This window comes from Heptranchias perlo, chromosome 5, assembly GCF_035084215.1.
Source record: "Heptranchias perlo isolate sHepPer1 chromosome 5, sHepPer1.hap1, whole genome shotgun sequence".
NCBI classification, from domain to species: domain Eukaryota; kingdom Metazoa; phylum Chordata; class Chondrichthyes; order Hexanchiformes; family Hexanchidae; genus Heptranchias; species Heptranchias perlo.
This window is the reverse complement of record NC_090329.1, coordinates 97,503,245-97,522,713: the sequence shown is the minus strand read 5'-3', so window position 1 is coordinate 97,522,713 and position 19,469 is coordinate 97,503,245. Positions and strand designations below refer to the sequence as shown.

Below are 19,469 nucleotides of genomic sequence, written 5' to 3'. Positions count from 1 at the left end.
TTACACTTAGCATATGCTATGTCTCATTACTTATATACCGTGTCCCAAAATATTATTGTCTGAAAGAAATATATCTAATTTGCATTTGAATGAATCAATACTGTCTGCTTCCACCATCTCTCTAAGGAGCCTATTTCATAGATTTACCACTCGCTTACTGAAATAATATTTTCACAAAATAATTTTGAATTTACCGCTTTCAAGCGCAGTTTCTTTTGTTCTGGACAAGGTGAAATAGCTTGTCATGGTCTACATTATCTAGTCCCTTTAGAATCCCCAAAATAACTATCATACTACTTGCTCTTGTAGCCATAGTGTTGATAGGGCTGTCTAGTTCAACTTCTAGTCATTGGTGACCCCTTATATGTTGGTGGCTGGAGATTTGGCAGTGGTGGTGCTTTTAGTGTGGCTAGGCTTTTTCTTGTTCAAGGTGGTCATTACCTGGCACTTATTTGGCAGGAATGTTACTTGCCACTTGTCAGCCCAAATCTGGGTGTTAGCCAGGTCCTATTCTAGGTTGCCATGGGCTGCTTCATTATCAGAGGAGTTGTGAATGGAGCTCAACACTGTCGCATCATGAGCGAACAGCCCCGCTCCTGACCTTATGAGAGAGGTAAGGTCATTGATGAAGTAGCTGAGGATAGTTGGGCCGAGGATGCTTCTCTGAGGAACTCCTGCAGCGATGTCCTGGGCCTGTGATGACTGACTTCTGACAACCACCTTTCTTTGTGTCAGGTATGACATCAGCCATTGGGGGATTTTCCCTTTGACCTCAATTGACTTCAGTTTTGCTAGGGCTCCTTGGTGCCACAATTGGTCAAATGTTGCCTTGATGTTGAGGACAACTACTCTCACCTCTCCTCTTGCATTCAATTCTTGTGTCCATGTCTGGATCAAGGCTGTGATTAGTTCTGGAGCCAAGTGGTTCTGGGCGGAACTCAAACTGACCATCAGTGACCAGGTTATTGGTGAGTAGGTGTCTCTTGATGGCACTATTAATGATTCCTTCCATCATTTTACTGATGGTTGGGAGGAGGCTGATGGTGCAATGATTGGTCGGGTTAGATTGTTCCTTTTTTTGCGGAAAGGACATACCTGGACAATCTGCCACATTGCCAGGTACACGTCTGTGTCATAGCAGTAATGAAACCACTTAGTTAGGGGAGTCGCTAACTTTGGTGCACAGGTCTCCAGCACTATGACCTTGTCATTTAGTAAGAATATATGAACTAAAGTAACCTGGCATACTAGGTGCAAACCTGCCTAATGCCGCAAGGTACTGCAAAGTGACTTACCTGGCAGAAATCACCAGTAGCTCCCTCGAGTGACTTAGTAGTAAAAAAAATTAAGGGCTATTCTAACTTTCTCCTATATGATAAGCATCATTTTTGTTCTTAATCGGCCTTCAAGTAACCCTGAAGGATGGAGCAAAGCTCTTTTACGTATTCAGGCATGAAACTGAGGCTGCTAAGACATAGCTAGAAAGATATGTTGGTAAAAGAGCTTCTTGGATTGTAAACTGGTGTTAGGGTAACGCCGCGAGCATCTGACTCTTCTCTGGTGTTGCCTGATTCTCCTGGTTTCCATGGCTACCTCTCGCTCATCTTGTCTCCAATATGTAAAGCATAAACAGTGGGATGCCCTTTGGGAATCCTATTCTGAAGACTTTGAACCCTGCCCCAAAATTTCCTTACTGAAATTGATACTCCCAGTATGTTGTGAGATGCAATTTGAACCTCCTAAAGTGCAGCTCCGAAAAACTTTTAAAGATTGCCTAAGGGAAACAAAAGGTGCAGCTGCCTGAAGTTTTTGATTGACATTAGACTTGCAGTTCCCCTTTAAGAACCCTCTTCTGCATTCGTCATCAAGGTCAGCAGAGAAATCCCACTTAAATCCTGGTGTTGTTTTCATGGGTAGAATTAAGGGCGCAAATGCTGGGATTTAAGGCAGGTGACATAATCCCATCATCTGCATGGACGCCCTGAACAGATGTTGGGCACATCTCTTTCTGGTGGCAGAATGGGGCAGAAAACTTGACATGTGCAATATGAGTGAATCCCTGCAGCCCACCAATAACTTCGTTCCCCCTCCAAAAAGTTTCACCCTCCTTCCATTCTCCCCACTCCCTGGAGTCTAAGATGAAAAACATTGGGGACTGGGGTAACTTTGTCAGGAGTTTTCTTAATCTCGCTGAGTACAGTTAGTGTGGAAAACCAAATATGTCATACTAATGCAGTAGAGGACATTGGGATTGAAGCACATTGTTGAAACAATGTATTGAGAGCTTTGTCTTCCATCTAAAGAAAGAAAACTTGTATTTATATAGCGCCTTTCATATCCTCAGATTGACCCAAAGCACTTCACACTTTTGAAGTGTAGTAATTTGCACACAGCGAGATGCCACAAACAGGACTGTGATGATTTCTTTGGGTGGTGTTAGTTAAGGGATGAATGTTGGCCGAGACATCTTTGGAAAAATACTATGGGATCTTTTACATCCATTTGAACAGTGCCTTGGTTTAATGTCTTATCCAAAAGATGGAAGCTCCAACAATGCAGCAGCCCCTCAATACCGCATTCAGATGTCAACCTGGATTGGTGCTTGAACCTTCTGACTCAGAGGCACTGAATCAAGCTAACACTTCTGGGGGTCATTTTAACATTACCCCTTCGGCAGGAAACTGACGGATTCAGATTGGTTGCCTATTTTACACCCTGTCTGATTTTACATTTCACTGAAGTCAGTGGGAAGTAAAATTGGACGAGATGTAAATCAGGCGGTCGATCTGAACATGTCAATTTTCCATTGGGCAGGTCAATTAATATTCATGGCCAATAAATGTTTTATCACTGGATGCAAAATGTAGAAACCTTTTAATTTCTCATTCCTAAATACTGATATTCCTCAAGATAACAAACTAAAAAAATTATCTTTAAATAAGAACAGTTGTACAAATGTTTGGCACAAACATGTGGAGGTATTAGAAGGTAGTCACCATGATAGATTGGCAGAATAGCAGATAAGTTGTACAGGGCTTCCAAGACCTGGATCTCTAACCTGCCCTGTTTGTTTATTTCTTCATCATCTCTCCCGTGCCTCTGGAGTCTATTCTCCATAAATAAGAAACAATTAGTAAAGAAAGGAATATATGAACGTGACCATCTTCTCAAGCAGTCTGACAGCTTCATGGTCACTTTTACTGACATCAGGGGCCCAATATTAGGAGGGAGGCGGGTTGGCAGCGGGAGGTCGACTGGGCGTGTGGGTAACGCGCCCAGTGAAATCGGAGTGCTCTGCACACGATCGCAGCCAAATTGAAGGTACTTATGCGTGCTTCCGGGTTTCCCGTTGCAGACCTGTGCAGCGGGCGCACTGCGCACCCGCATCACAGGCTGTCAGCAGGAGGAGCCCTATTTAAAGGGGCAGTCTTCCAATGCTCCTCCTGCAACAAACAACCAAAATAATAGAATGGAGCAGGCCAGAGGCAAGGCTGCTCCAAGGTTTTCTGACTCCTCACTCCAGGTGCTGCTCGATGGGGTGAGGAATAGGAGGGAAACATTTTTCCCACCTGATGGGAGGAGGTGTCCTCCCTCTGCCACCAAGAAGGCCTGGCTCGAGGTGACAGAGGAGGTGAGCAGCAGCAGCAATGTCACCCGAACCTGGGTCCAGTGCAGGAAGCGATTTAATGACCTAACCAGGTCAGCCAAAGTGAGTATACTTACGCATTCTCCCACACTCCGTTTTCCATATCACCTCCACCACCACACAACTCCTTCTGCACTGCCACCACAACGCTCTCGCATCACTCCTCACATCCACTCAACCATCATCCTCACCTTGCCTGCATTTACTCACCGCCCCAGTTCCCATTTGAACACTACCACGCAACCCAATCTTCATACAGTCTCATGGCTACGTCTCACACGCACCCTCCCATGCCTCTCCCTCACTGTCACCCCCACCCACACCAATGCAAGCAGTGGGTCACTATGCAACCATCACTCAATCACGCCTTTCTGTGTTTTGCCTTGATAGGAGAAGAGATGCCAGAATGCCCGGGAGAGGGCAAGGACCGGAGGGGGCCCGCCACACCAGGTGGTCCTAACGGACGCAGAGCAGCAGGCAATGGAAGTAAGCCGCACGCAGGAGTGCCTGTCCGTAGCGGACGCCGAGACTGGGAGCGCACAAGCGGCTGGTGACAGAAATCTAACACTCAGCACTCATGATAGCGAATGATCTTAACATCACTTGGCATCTGCAGCACCTCAACATCTGTCCACATGCTTAATATTGCTTTCTGTTCTCTTGCAGGGCCATCTGTGACCGCTGTGACTGTGGAGGGCGATTCCTCAGAGGACTTTCCGGCCTCTGAGGGGGCATCGTCACATCTGAGCCATCCATCCACCGCGCAGATACACAAACCTCGATGGGTCCCCATCCTCAGTTAGTTGGGGTTACACATGGTGAGTCACCATGCACATGTGAGCACGAGCAGACCCTGGTGGCAGGGGCAGCTGTGGAGAGTCTGCGTCGGTGGGAGCACTCTTCTCCAGGCTCTGCTCAGCTGGACCCAGATGCTGAACCCTCGGGACCAGCCATGAAAAGGAGAGTCATCGAAGGCCAGCAGCACATTGCCGAGGTACTGGAACAGTTGCCACACGCATTCTCCACAATGGCGCAGAGGATGGAGGAGTCCAACTCCTGCATGAGTGGAATACTGTCACAGGGACATGAAGGCATCTCTGAGATAGTGTCGAGGGTAGGTGCGGGAATGTCTGCGATGGAGAAAGGCTAGCCTCCATCGAGCGTCAAGTACGGCTCAACAGTGAGTCCATTCAGGCCCTTACAAGGCCGTTCAGATTCAGGGTGAGCAACATTCTGCCACCTTAAACAGGCTGACAGATACCTTACAACTGGCCTGCCATGGCTTCACACAAGTCCTCCAAACTGTTGTCCAGCAGGGTGGAAGGAGTGATGTGGGCCTGGCCCAGGAGAGGGATGATGGCGAAAGGGGACATGGAAGTGGGGACGCCCCTCAAAGCGCTTCCATGTCTCACCCATTGCTCCCCTCTCAACCAGTACCCGCAATGCTGCCCCCTCTCCAGGTGCAGGTGGAGCAGTCTTTGGAGGGGCCCTCACGGGTACCGAAGCCCAGAGGGCGTCCGCGCAAAGCATCTCATCGGTCAGGGCATGGACAAGAGCAACCTGCCACTACCTCTGCTGAAGCCACAGGGGTAACACCACGTAGGGGTTCCCGTAAATGTAAGGCTAAGGTTTTGTGAGCACAAAGGGGATGCACAAGGGTGTATGACAGAATGTCATATTTTTGATTTTGTTTTGTTTGTTTTGCCAAGCACATTAAAATTTGTTATCACCACTACTGCCATGTCTTTGCAAATCTTGTCTGGTTTGTGCAATAATTCCCTTTCCTGAGGATCACCATGAAGACCCACACCTGATGCCACCCATTGTGTCATTGCAGAGTGGGTGTAGGTGTATTTGCAGGGCTCTTTTGTGCAGACGATTGAGAGACGCTGGCAATGTCCCCGGTGGCACCCTGGAAGGATCCAGAGGAGAAGTTGTTGAGGGCAGTGGTGACTTTGACAGCGACAGGTAAGAAGATGGTGCTTGGGCCAGCCGGGAGCAGCTCGGCATCAAGGAGGCTGCAGATGTCCATGACTACATGTAGAGTGACTCTGAGCCTCTGTGTGCACTGCTCCTCAGAGAGGTTCAGGAAGCTGAGCCTAGGTCTGTAGACCCTGTGGTGAGGGTAGTGCCTTCTGCAATGCATCTCTTTCTGAGGTTGCCCTCCCTCCTGCTGTGCAGGTGGATGTGTCACAGCACTGTGTTGTGGAGCTCCACATGTCAGAGGACGACGCATGGCTGGCGAGGCTGGTGATGCTGCTCGTCCTCCGATGAGGTCATGATTGCAACTATGGCAGCCCCCATCCGCAAGATGTACGTTTGAGGGGGTCTGCAAGGTAGGTACATGTGTCTGCACACCGGGGTAAGTGTGCAAGTTTGTGAAGTTTTGTGTTAGGAGGAGGGTGGTGAAGGCCAAACTTTGTCCAAAGTGACAGAGTGGCCTCCTGCAATGAGTGAGGGTCTCCCACCCCACCTGTCAAATGGACCTTTGCAGCTCCCACAGGCTGGTGGCTGCAACATGCCTGTTTCAACTGAGAGTGTTTCCCCCAGTACGGGAAACACGCTCAGTTGATATGAAAATCCCACCCCTCCTAAAATATCCTACAAATCAGGTCTGCAAATGACCTGAACTATCTAATTAATTGGTTTAAGTGGGATCCCGCCAGCTTTAATTGCTGGCGGGAGTCCCGCATGCGGGGACTGCGCGCGCATCTAAGTGTGTCATTGGGGAACCCGGAGATGGGTGGGTTGGAGCCGGGCTCCGGACCCGCCCTGGGAATCCCAAATTTTAGCAGCCCCCCCGCCACGAATGCACCCGCTCAGCCATCTGAAAATCAACCCCCAGGTTTTTATTTCCAGGCTTTTTTGAACTAAATTCAGATTCTCACACTACCATGGTGGGATTCAAACACATGTTCTTCTGGATGATTAGTCCAGGCCACTGGATTACTAGTCCAGTAGCATAACCATTACGCCACTGTTCCCATTAACATGGGGCTGGCGGGCACCCACATTACTAGGTACCACTGGGGGAGCTTGTCGGACACCAGCCTGCCCCAGGAGCCTGCATTGGTTGTTTGGTCTATGGGTTGTGTTAGGGCCTCCCTCCTCAGAAGCACCAGCCTGTGCCTTCGGTGGCCACTCTAAGATTTTTTTTTAAATTTGCCCATACCTCCTTTTTGGAACTCTAGAGCTGTAGGGCTCACCCACCCTTTGGGTGGCTCGTCCACCTCTTCTCATTTGCTATAATGGCCTCTGACGTTTTGCTAGGTCCCTGTAAGGCTAAAAACATGAACCTACCTCCTCCATATCAATGGCCTTGTTTGGGATGGGTGGTTCTTGCTCCAAAATAATGCCACAGGAAACTTCCGTGTAAGTTTGGGGCCATTCTAGTAGACTCCCCCCAGAGTTACAGTAGTGTCTACCAGGATGGCCAAGCAATTTCAGCCCCTGGTTGATTGATGTTAAAGAAAGAAAGAAAGAAAGAAAGAATGAATGAAAGAAAGAAAGAAAGAAAGAAAGAAAGAAAGACTGTCCCAAAGTACTTCATGGTCAATGAAGTACCTTTGAAGTGGAGTCACTGTTGTTATGTAGGGAAATGTGGCAGTCAATTTGTGCCCAGCAAGGTCCCATTAACATCAATGAGATAACGACCTGGGCAGGGAGTCACTTTGTTGGCTCTCCATTCATCTCTGCCACTTTTAACATTTTCTGCCAGAAATGATGGTGGGTATATAATATGTTTACCCAAAGATGGGTTGGCATATTATAACTTTACTAAAAAAAAAATGCCAATACATTGTATTATGTACTTCCTGTCATCTGCGCCTTTGCAATGCTGGTGCAAGAGATACCTGTTTATCCCTGGCTAGAGGCATTGGAGGGGCCACAGAAAGACTGTGTAATCAATTACAGTTCAATCGATTATGCGGACAATGGTAGTTTAAAAAAATGTTAATGTTCTTCAACCATCACCGAGGTCACGGCCGTGCTGTGGTGCAGCAGATCTCTGAGACCTGCCTCAGCCAATCTCTGTCCAGCCCTCCTCTTCCCCAGGCGGATTCTTTGGTGCAGACCATGGATCCCACCCAACAAATGCAAAGGTCCTTGACCCCGGAAAATGGGGGCGGGGGGGTGGGGGGTGGGGGGTGGACCTCCTTCCCCACCGAAGGAAGCAGAGAGTTGGGATAAATGGTTCATTTTCGGACTGGCAACCAGTAACCAGTGGTGCTCCACAGGGGTCGGTGCTGGGTCCCCAACTCTTTACAATCTATATTAACGATTTGGAGGAGGGGACCGAGTGCAACATATCAAAATTTGCAGATGATACAAAGATGGGAGGGAAAGTAGAGAGTGAGGAGGACATAAAAAACCTGCAAGGGGATATAGACAGGCTGGGTGAGTGGGCGGAGATTTGGCAGATGCAATATAATATTGGAAAATGTGAGGTTATGCACTTTGGCAGGAAAAATCAGAGAGCAAGTTATTTTCTTAATGGCGAGAGACTGGAAAGTACTGCAGTACAAAGGGATCTGGGGGTCCTAGTGCAAGAAAATCAAAAAGTTGGTATGCAGGTGCAGCAGGTGATCAAGAAAGCCAACGGAATGTTGGCTTTTATTGCTAGGGGGATAGAATATAAAAACAAGGAGGTATTGCTGCAGTTATATAAGGTATTGGTGAGACCGCACCTGGAATACTGCATACAGTTTTGGTCTCCATACTTAAGAAAAGACATACTTGCTCTCGAGGCAGTACAAAGAAGGTTCACTCGGTTAATCCCGGGGATGAGGGGGCGGACATATGAGGAGAGGTTGAGTAGATTGGGACTCTACTCATTGGAGTTCAGAAGAATGAGAGGCGATCTTATTGAAACATATAAGATTGTGAAGGGTCTTGATCGGGTGGATGCAGTAAGGATGTTCCCAAAGATGGGTGAAACTAGAACTAGGGGGCATAATCTTAGAATAAGGGGCTGCTCTTTCAAAACTGAGATGAGGAGAAACTTCTTCACTCAGAGGGTGGTCGGTCTGTGGAATTTGCTGCCCCAGGAAGCTGTGGAAGCTACATCATTAGATAAATTTAAAACAGAAATAGACAGTTTCCTAGAAGTAAAGGGAATTAGGGGTTATGGGGAGCGGGCAGGAAATTGGACATGAAGCTGAGTTCGGATCGGTCAATGCCCTGTGGGTGGCGGAGAGGGCCCAGGGGCTATGTGGCCGGGTCCTGCTCCGACTTCTTGTGTTCTTTAGATTTGTGGTTGGGATCAGATCAGCCATGATCTTATTGAATGGCGGAGCAGGCTCGAGGGGCCGATTGGCCTACTCCTGCTCCAATTTCTTATGTTCTTATGAAGGTGTGTTGAATTCCGCAAGAGTGGAAAATCCAGTGTTTACCTGCCTTTTTAAAAATCTGTTTTTAAGGGGACATCATATCTAATTATCAATGGGACGTACCTCCCAGCAGTAGATGCAAAGCCTTGTAGCTAAAAGGTATTTGTGAGGATCTTCTCCCAGGATATTTCCTACTGGGAATTGTGAGCCATTTATTCAAATATTTACAATTACTGCTCTTGGGAATCAGGTATTGTACACCTGACATCAACAATCCATCATGCAGGAGTGACATCTGGCTGAGGACAGCAAGTTTTGACAATAGGATTTTTATATTAAAAAGTACACAAAAGTAAGGGATACGCTTGGTTGGAGCCCTCCCTTGCTGATGATGAGACTCGAGCAACTTCCAGAGTTGGAGAATGAGGAATTTTTTTTTTAAAACGGTTTTGCCTTAACACTATTCCTGAATTAAGGGTGGGAACTCAGGAACTCCAGGATTTACATAAAATGGCTCTGAATAATTATGAAAATAAGCTGACCACAGAAAATTGTGTGCGATCAGCTCACTGCACTTCTAGGTAGCCTTGCACCCGTATCTAACCATTCTGGACTGAACTTTGCTGGGTCCCCATAATCTACCCTACTAATTCATACACTGGAGATCCAATGTACATAGTGGTCCATGTACATAGATCATTAAAATGTCATGGACAGGTACAGAAAATAATCAAAAAGGCTAATGGAATGTTGGTCTTTATATCTGGAGGACTAGAATACAAGGGTTTAGAAGTTATGCTACAGCTATACAAAGCTCTGGTTAGACCACACCTGGAGTACTGTGTTCAGTTCTTGGCACTGCACCTTAGGAAGGATATATGGGACTTGGAGGGAGTGCAGCGTAGATTTACTAGAATTATACCTGGACTCCAGGGGTTAATTTACGAGGAGAGATTACACAAACCAGGGTTGTATTCCCTGGAATTTAGACGATTAAGGGGTGATTTGATCAAAATTTTCAAGATATTAAGGGAAACTGATAGGGTAGGTAGACAAACTATTTCTGCTGTTTGGGGAGACGAGGACTAGGGGATATAGTCTAAAAATTAAAGCCAGGACTTTCGGCAGTGAAGTTAGGAAACACTTCTACACACAAAGGATGGTGGAAGTTTGGAACGCTCTTCCACAAACGTCAGTTGATGCTAGCTCAATTGTTAACTTTAAATCTGGGATTGATAGATTTTTGTTAACCAAAGGTATTAAGGGATATGGGGCTAAGGCGGGTATATGGAGTTAGGTCACAGATCAACCATGGTCTAATTGAATGGTGGAACAGGCTTGAGGGGCTAAATTTTTGGACTCTAAGGGAATCAAGGGATATGGGGATTGGGCAGGAAAGTGGAGTTGAGGTCAAAGATCAGCCATGATCTGATTGAATGGCGGAGCAGGCACGAGGGGCCGTATGGCCTACTCCTGCTCCTATTTCTTATGTTCTTATGTTCTAAATGGCCTACTCCTGTTCCTATGTTCCTATGTCGCTTAGCATCCAATAATGAAAAGTGCGTGTACCCAGAACAGTCAAGTATACCCTCCACCACATAAGTGTTAAAAAATGAACACATTATCACCAAAAATAAAAAATGAGTATATTCCACTACACCCTTGGCTCTTGTGTAACACAAATGCTGCACTAACAGTGATGTGGAGATGCCGGTGATGGACTGGGGTTGACAATTGTAAACAATTTTACAACACCAAGTTATAGTCCAGCAATTTTATTTTAAATTCACAAGCTTTCGGAGGCTTCCCCCTTCCTCAGGTGAATGTTGTGGAAATCTAACACTAACAGTCTGAGACTGATAACTCTAGAGTGTGAATCACAGCTGGAGTCACCCAAGTTATATTGGGGCCTGTCTCTGGTTGAGAATCATACTCTGCCTACTAGAAAAAAGCTTTCTTTACATATGCTCCAGTACTCTGTTATTTTTGTTTCTTAAATATTAGACAGTGTGGGCAGGAGCATCTTTGGTAGGGAAATAAAGTGCCTGGGAGGTCCTGCAGACTGCCCGAATACTTTTCAAAAGCAAGTTCACATTTTTCAAACCCACACCCACATGGTGCCAAACACAAGTGGTGTGAAACAGCTTCCTGGGGGCAGGAGGCGGGGGAGGGATGGGTCTCTAACCCCCTGGTGTGCTGATGTCAGATTTAGAACATGATTCTGCAAATAAGCTGATGCTTCAGCAGCATTGTGCACCCAAAATCACTTCACATTGATGCAAAAGTGCAGCCTCAAACTTGGTGGTGGGGATTTACCATTCAAAATTGAACACAGAAATTTACAACATGAGTGAAGGGAACGACATAAAAATAGTTTCCATTTTATGCATGGATTACCTCCATGCAGGCATTATCCACATGCAGTGAATAATTATCATATTTGATACTAAAATGTTGAGTATTCTGATCATGTCATAAATATGGCACAAGCTATGATTTAAAAACAACCTACAATATTAATATTTTAAAGGATAAAAGAGTTGCAAGGTACATATCCTCGGTGTGTCCCTAGCATTTTCTGCCAACAATTCGTTGTTAAACAGAATGCTGTTTTGAGCCCTGTTGGTACTCAGTGAAAAGAAAAGAGGACATGCCTAGGTGATGTCAGCCAAGGGAATTCCCTGTGCGGACATCCTCTTAATATCAGCGTCAATGCGATCAGTCTGTTTTCAGAATCATTGTGAGCCTGCTTCTGTTTTTTTTTTAATTCCCTAAAAATTTTATGGGATCTATAACAGAAAATTAATTGGTAGGAGTCTATTAATTCCCCAAAAATCCCTTTTGCAGGCCAATAAATTCCTCCAAGATTTTTTTATGGCATCACCTTTAGGACAGAAAAGGCCTGGAGTCAGGCCACAAGTCTGATGCCAATCCTCTGGGGGTTTTGAGAAAACACTGGGGAAACTTGGGCTTTTCAGCCTTGAAAAGAGGCTTGTAACTGGGGACATTGTAGAGAGATATAAACTAGTAAACATCGTAACTAACGTCAACCAGAACATTACTTCAAATTAAGCTGTTACAGTAGGGGACAGGTTCAAACTAGCAAAAGGCAAATTTAGAATAGATGCCATGAAGTTCTTTTTCACACAAAGAGTGATCAGCACTTGCAATGAACTTCTGGATAGAGTGCTGGAATTGCTATTTTAAGAAACTGTTGAATGTTGTATTGGGGAACTGTAGGGTGTCTCTTGTGACTGTTGATATTTAGATTAAATGGATAACATATTGGGATGAAATTTCTGTCACATTTATAGCCTTAGCACATTTATTTTAAATTCCTCTTGGACTATTTTAACATATTCATTAACCCATTTAAACTAAAAGGCACAACTGTGTTAAAATAAAAATTGTAAACAATTTTACAACACCAAGTTATAGTCCAACAAATTTATTTTAAATTCCACAAGCTTTCGGTGGCTTCCTCCTTCCTCAGGTGAACACCTATAACTTGGTGTTGTAAAATTGTTTACAATTGTCAACCCCAGTCCATCACCGGCATCTCCACATCATGGTTAAAATAAAAATGAAGGAATTTAATTGAGCATGTTAATCTGTTTGTTGCAAATATCACTGGGTGCAATTTCACCTCCATAGTCTCTTGATAAAAGTGATAAACTAAACAATTTGCGATGCTCTTTCACTCCTTTATTTGTCCTAGCCAATGTTTCTCTTTCATCTGTGATGGCATTAGTCTAGTTTTCTGTTTACAGAAACTACATTCGAGATGGCATTAACCTAGATTTTTGCTTACACTCCTGGCTTCATTTTTTTTGTTCATAAAACAACATTACATTTTGATAAAATACACATTAACCAGATGAAATACCAAAAATTGTAGCAGAATAACATAAAAAGCAACACTTGAAGTTAGTGTGATGACAACCAGAATGTAGTGCAACAATTAAACAATTACTAAGTTGATGTGCTTATCTATCTTCCTTTTTTGCCATCCATCTGTTTTGCTATTATTTTCTCTTAATCTTTGTGTTTCCCTTAATTTATGTAACTTTGAGATCTGTGCCTGTAATAGATGCTTTGTATCTAGTAAATTCTTCTTCTCTTCTGTGGCTAGCAGCACACAAGGCAACCCGTTTCTCCCACTAGTTTTACATCCAGCATATCGTGCTCTGGGTGTTTCCGTAACAAAGACCCCTTCTTTACGTGGCCAGGTCATTTGCCTGACTGTAGAGATCAGTTAGATGCAATGGCGGGGGTCACCACTCCACTCCCATCAGACACGAGTACCCCACTGGATATCAGTCCAGTATTCAGAGGCCAGATCATTGGTCTACTGCTGGCCAGGTCTATGATTGTGGGGGGGGGAGGCGGGCCACTCTGCTCCCCCTCTGCTTGGATATGTATACCCCGCTAGATGTCAACCCAGCATTCAGAGGCCCGAACTCTCAGTTCTGCGTCTGTCTGCTGTGGGGCTTGAACCCATAACCTTCTGACTTAGAGGCGGGAATGCTACCACTGAGAAAAGGCTCATTGCACCTAGTAAATTAGTCCACTAAAATCTTTGAACTTACTGTAGATATATGTTTACTCATTATATACACTTATAGAATATATTTCTACATAAACAAATGATCCACGTTAAGAAGTTTAAATATCTGCCTATATATAATAGTACCTAGTATCAATCAAAACAGTTTATCATTCAGATACGTAGGGACAAAATCACTGAGATAGTAATAAGGTACAAAGAATAGAACACATTCCCATTATTCTTAATCCAGGCTCTCCTATCAGCTGTGATTGCCGTTGGTTCTCCTACCTGCCCTGATGGTAATTTTCCAATTGATCTCCTCTCCTCTGCCTTTCTGATCTGCTTTCTACAGCCCAAAAAAAGCAGCAAAAGAACAAGAGATCCCCAAACCACATAATGACAGCAAGTAGTCCAAAGAATAATGTAGGGAAAGAAGAAATAAAAAACACAATCCTAATTCTTTTCAAGCCCGACTAATGTCTTTCAGTTCTCACTGACTGATAGCTCAAATGTCGAAAAAACATCACGGATCATTTAATCTGGTCTGCGGTCATAGCAATTTGAACTAAACCAGTAAATCCCACCGAGTCATATGAAAGGATTTTCAGTCAGCTAAAATCTAATTCCACACATGTGAGATTGAGAGATACCTCCTTTAACTGATACATCAATGCCAAATATACATAAATTACCAATTGATGTAACAAAATATCTGATCAGAGGCCCGATAATTATATTTGTCTGTTAATGTCGGCATGCTGGAATTTTGAGGATTCTTCAATATGTAGAGGGTGATATTCAGATTGTTAGTATTGTTGCTGTCCACTTAAAGCCAACTGGAAAACAGGCAGTGAGGATATTTTTAGCAATGTGGATTTAAAATAGTCACAAGCAATTACCAAAAAATGAAAAATATTATTAGCTAATTATTAGGAATGAATTGCGTTTACTTTAGTTAGCAATTTTGGATATTTTTTAATGTATTGTTATCAGCACTGCAAGTTTAGCATTGGTGCAAAGTGATTTCAGCTTTGCACCAATGATAAATTTGTAGTATAAATCAGGAATCAGAGCCTGATCTGACCCCTGGGCAAAGGTGAGACTCCCTGGAATGGGTCATCGCACATCACTTTGATTTGACACCACACAGAGCATAAATCCAGTGTGATGTCAAACCTACTTTGCAAGTGTTCAGGTGGGTACATTGGACCCCCTGGGCACCATGTACACATACCTGACCTTAATTTGAATTTTCAGAGAGAAGGCAAACCAAGCAAACATGGTGAGACCATGTCCAAAGTCCAGTCCTGATCACAAGGGATATTACTGTTACTTCCTTGGATTACTATCGTACTAATAGACATTGGACAGTATGAGTCAATTCCATATAAGTAAGATGACCACTTATGGGAGTGACTGAAGCCTCTGAACCCAAGAAGTTAGCTATGCCAGATCAGAATTTGTAACGGTCTGTCTTACACGTTCCTTCATTGATTTACTCAGTTTGTAAATTTGAGCCTTTTTAAAGGTCAGAGCATGCAGCATTATAGCAGCAAACATGTACCGATTCTCATATTTTGGTCAGCCAGGTATCTGACACGCACAGAACCCATCACCATGCTTAAGAGTCTCTAGACGGTCCTCACCAATGTTCCTCTCTCAACCAACACCACCAAAACGCATTAACTGAACATTCATTGCAATTTGTTTCTGTTTTTGCTTATATAACAATAATAACTGCACTTCAAAAAATAATTAATTGGTTGAGATACGCTTTGAGATATTGTGAAGACATGATAGAGCACCACATAATTGCAAGTTCGTTCTTTCTTTCAAACCAAACTACTGAGATATCCACACAGATAGAATTTCTTTTTACATCACAGGAGTTCATATTCTCTCCACCTCAGGACATACCTCACTTACCAGAGAACATAGGCCCAGGTTGGCAGGGGCCAAGGCTTAGGGTGCCCCCGATTATTTGCAGGGATTTTGCTTGAGTTTAACCAGCTAAAATTATTCAATCAACCAGCATGGAGCTTTGGCAAGCTTCCCAGTGTTTGTCCAGCCAAGACCACCAATTGGCTAGCAGTTAACTGGAGGTGAGTGGGATGAATCCCAGCTCCTCATGACAGGTCTATCCTGCCATGTGCAATTAATGAAGCAGGTTGGCTGGTCAATCATAAACAGTGCTTTGGAGTACTGTTACCTGCCGGGCTCAGGTATCTGATTAGCGAGTCTGCAAAAGACTTGTTTCTAAGCTTCCATCGATAGACTCCAAACAGCCTGCACATACCTTCCTCCTTGAAGAAAATAATCACTAGTTACTTATATAACTGACAAGTGCAAGCTTGAACTGTCATTAGGATAGAAGTACCAGAAACTCCTCACAAGTGGCACGGTGAGCAGGACAACGCACCATAAAATGTGTAAGTATATTACATCACCACAAAGTGGATACGAGCTTGCAATCTACAATGCTGCTGAATTATTGATCTCAGCTGTGCTTCTAATGGAAGACACTGAGCAGAGGACAGGTGTATCAGTAGAACGTAAGTCTGTGGCCACATTACTGAAGCTGTATAGTGCTCTGGTCAGGTTTTCCTCCTTGAACATTGCATTCAGTTCTCTTTACTGTGGCGCAATGGAAGCATCTAGGTCCAGGAAGCAATGCAAAGAGGAGCTACGAGGCTGATCCCTAGTGTCGGAGGACTGAGTGATGAGGAAAAGTTAGAAAAACTTGGACTATTCAGCCTTGAAAGAAGGTGAATGATATGGGACCTTATAGAGGTATAAAGATACTAATTCAAATAAAAAAGGTTAATCCTGAGCACTATTTCAAGCACAAATTCAGGACAAAGGGATATAGGTACAATCCGGTAAGAGACAAGTTTGGGGTTAATCTCAGCACTTCTTTGTACAAAAAGGGATTAATACCTGAAATGGTCTTCCAGGTAGGATAGGCAAGACTGGAGCCATTGAAGAGGGAGTTGTGATATGAGGATCATAAGTATCAATGGAACAATGAGCAATTTGGGCTGAATGGCCTCCTTCATTTGTATTTATCTTTGTGATCTTGGTGGTCTAAGGGAGAGTCATCATTGAGCTGCTTGTACGTACATCTTATTGCAGCTGCAACAAGGCTATATTGGAGGAGCTCTAGGTGCAGGCTCTTTGCTTGCCCTTTTGGATGTGGTGTGGGAAGATCAGAAAACTGGGGGTGATAGGGTGTGGAAAAAGTCCTGAAGTGACCTAGCAAGCCACCAAGTTGTATGAAACTATCATTGCAGGGTAAATAGGGGTGGGCAATAAATGTGACCTTGCCAATGTTGTTCACATCCTGAGAACAAATGAAATAAGATCTGTACTTAACTTCAGTTTTATTCCTTTTACCTAAAGAGCTTACTTGATATATGTTTTTGAATTTGTAGCTACTAGAAATTTGGTAAATATGGAGATTAGACAACCCAGTTGGGTCTTTAGATCGAAGGGCAACTACAAATTAAATAAGTTATTTCTCTCTATTTCTCTTTAAGCCTCCGGGATCTGAAACTACTAGCCAATTGTGAAGCCTCTGTTGTATACTATATTTATTTATATATTGTTTGCAGTTAAAACTCAAATGGATATTATTTATTTATTCAGGCATCATACAGCTGAAGAGAATGGAATGGCTTGTCATGCAGGCTGCCCTACATTTTGGTACAATAAACAGTGATAATGTGCTTCTGAGATTAAAGGATTTAGGGCATTTTAGCCGCACATACTACATCCACAGAGATCACAAGAAAATGAAACTGTCACCACAATGAATTGCTCCTGCTTGTATTTATTGATTCAATCAGGTGTTTTCATTTTGTGAAAAAAGGAGTCCAGGTCAAAGATGTTTAGTTGCTAAATAAGCCCTACAATCTGTATTCATAGATAAAGGAATTCTTGCAAGCCGTGGTGACTTCTCTCATCTTACCTACCTTGTGATACCATTAAATTTTCTTCTGCATTGCACAGATATCTAGAGGTGAAACTTGCCACAAATGCTACCTCCCTCTACTGGGCTGCATCAATTTCTCGGAACAATCTCCGGTCCTGCACCCAAACAGGCTATGTCTTCTCATTCTTCAAAAAGGACCTTGCATGAAAAAAAATAGATTGTAGGCAATGGGAGAATGGGCCTGAGTCTGGTAGATGTTCTTTAATATAGATAAATGTAGGTTTATGCACATGGGTAGGGGAAACTCCAAAAGAACATGTATACATCATGCAGGGTTGTCTGCTCAAGGTTGCTGAGTGAGAGAAGGACCTGGGGGTTACAGTGCATGAGTCATTGAAGGTCCATGACCATAAAGACATTGTGAAAGTGAATTATGCATTAGGAAATATTGTCAGCCTTGGCTCAGTGATAGCAATCTTCCTCTGAGTCCGAAGTTTGTCGCTTCAAGCTTCAGTCCAAAGATGCACAGCTGACTTCAGTGTAGAAGTAAGGGAGCTGTCCTTCAGATGAGATGTTAAACTGAGGCCCTATCTGCCATCTTAAGTGACTGCAAAAGAACCCATGGCACTATTTAAAGAAGAGCAGAGTAGGTGCCCTGTCTAACATTTATCCCTCCACCAAAATATATCTGGTTATTTATCAGATTGCTGTTTGTGGGACCTTGCTGTGTGCAAACTGGTTGCTGTGTTTCCCTAAATTGCAACAGTGACTACACCAAAATTACTTAATTAGCTGTGAAGTGCTTGGGATGTCCTAAGGTTGTGAAAGGAGCTATATAAATGCAAGTTTGTCCTTTCTTTCTTTTGCCAGGACAAATAAATATAAAAGAAGAAATACTATCCTTTCTTTGTATAAGGCCTTGGTCAGACCATATCTAGAAAACTGTGTCCAACTGGGTGGGAAATGGGGGTGATGATGTGCAGATGTCACACTATGCCAAGATGGACCATGCCTGATGGACCAGTTGATCTTTTCCTGTCCTCTTTTGTATGTGCAGGAGGACCTCCATCTCACTAACCCCAATACCAGCTGTCCATCATGCCTAAGTGGCCTTTACTGTCAATGGGGATTCCTTTTCTTTTCTTGCACTACTTGGCCCTTTAAGCTGCAGCAGGACTTTAAATCCTGCAGCAGCACAAGGAATTTCACCTCTCTTCCCCTCGACATAAACCATCAAACACAGATGGGCCCACAATGGAGCCTGCCCAACATTATTTAAATCAGCTGACTCCAGGAAATTGGCTAGGGTCAATGGTACAAATGTGGTTCAGGTGAACATCCTGCCCAGCCACACTTCCACTGGCATTATGGCTGAACAAAAGACCCTGACTTTGGATTCCATGAGGTGAGCAGGAATCGTGCCACATTCATGTACAATTACCTGATCAGGAAGTCTACGAAAAATTGTTTCTTCCAAAAGTCTTGCAGATTATCCAAGATATGTAAGATATATGTCCTGAAGAAGACATTTTAAAGTCTTGTAGACTGATTTTACACTTATTATTTTCTATATAATACCAGTGAATTGCTGTGCATTACTGCTTCTATGTAATCATCTTACTTGTAAATAAAACTTTTTTGTTTTATCCTTGACGTAATGGTCTGGCAATGTGGTATGTACCATTTTTCAGAGTAGACAGGAGAAAGTATAGTGTGCATCTGGTGCATTATACTGTAATTAATGGGTAAATATTAGTCCCATGGCATGTTGCCCCATTCATGAAATACACAAGAGTGTAGGATTCAGTTTATAGGAGACTCAGCCTGCTTATGGAAACCGTCTTTCTGCTGTGAACACAATTTCCTCTTCAGTTTAAGCAGTAAACCTAAATGGACAGAGGAGGAAAATTGACTGGAATGCCATTTCTGTCCCACTTGATCCCACTTCTGGGATTTCCCACTGGAAGTGATGTCAGATGTAATTATAGGCAGGGCATGTTACAATATGATGCA

General features: G+C 43.8%; 1 protein-coding gene across 1 annotated transcript in view; it reads right to left on the bottom strand.

Annotated features, from left to right (window-relative positions):
* The window catches only part of LOC137321472 (gamma-aminobutyric acid receptor subunit rho-1-like), a 51,247-nt gene extending 37,327 nt beyond the window's left edge, over nucleotides 1-13,920 (bottom strand). The window contains exons 1-2 of the mRNA XM_067983864.1: nucleotides 13,814-13,920; nucleotides 3,059-3,106 (exon numbers count right to left, since the gene is read on the bottom strand). Coding sequence (XP_067839965.1) covers nucleotides 3,059-3,106; nucleotides 13,814-13,920 — 155 coding nt within the window. The remainder of the gene's footprint in view (nucleotides 1-3,058; nucleotides 3,107-13,813) is intronic.
* Nucleotides 13,921-19,469: the final 5,549 nt, after the last annotated feature.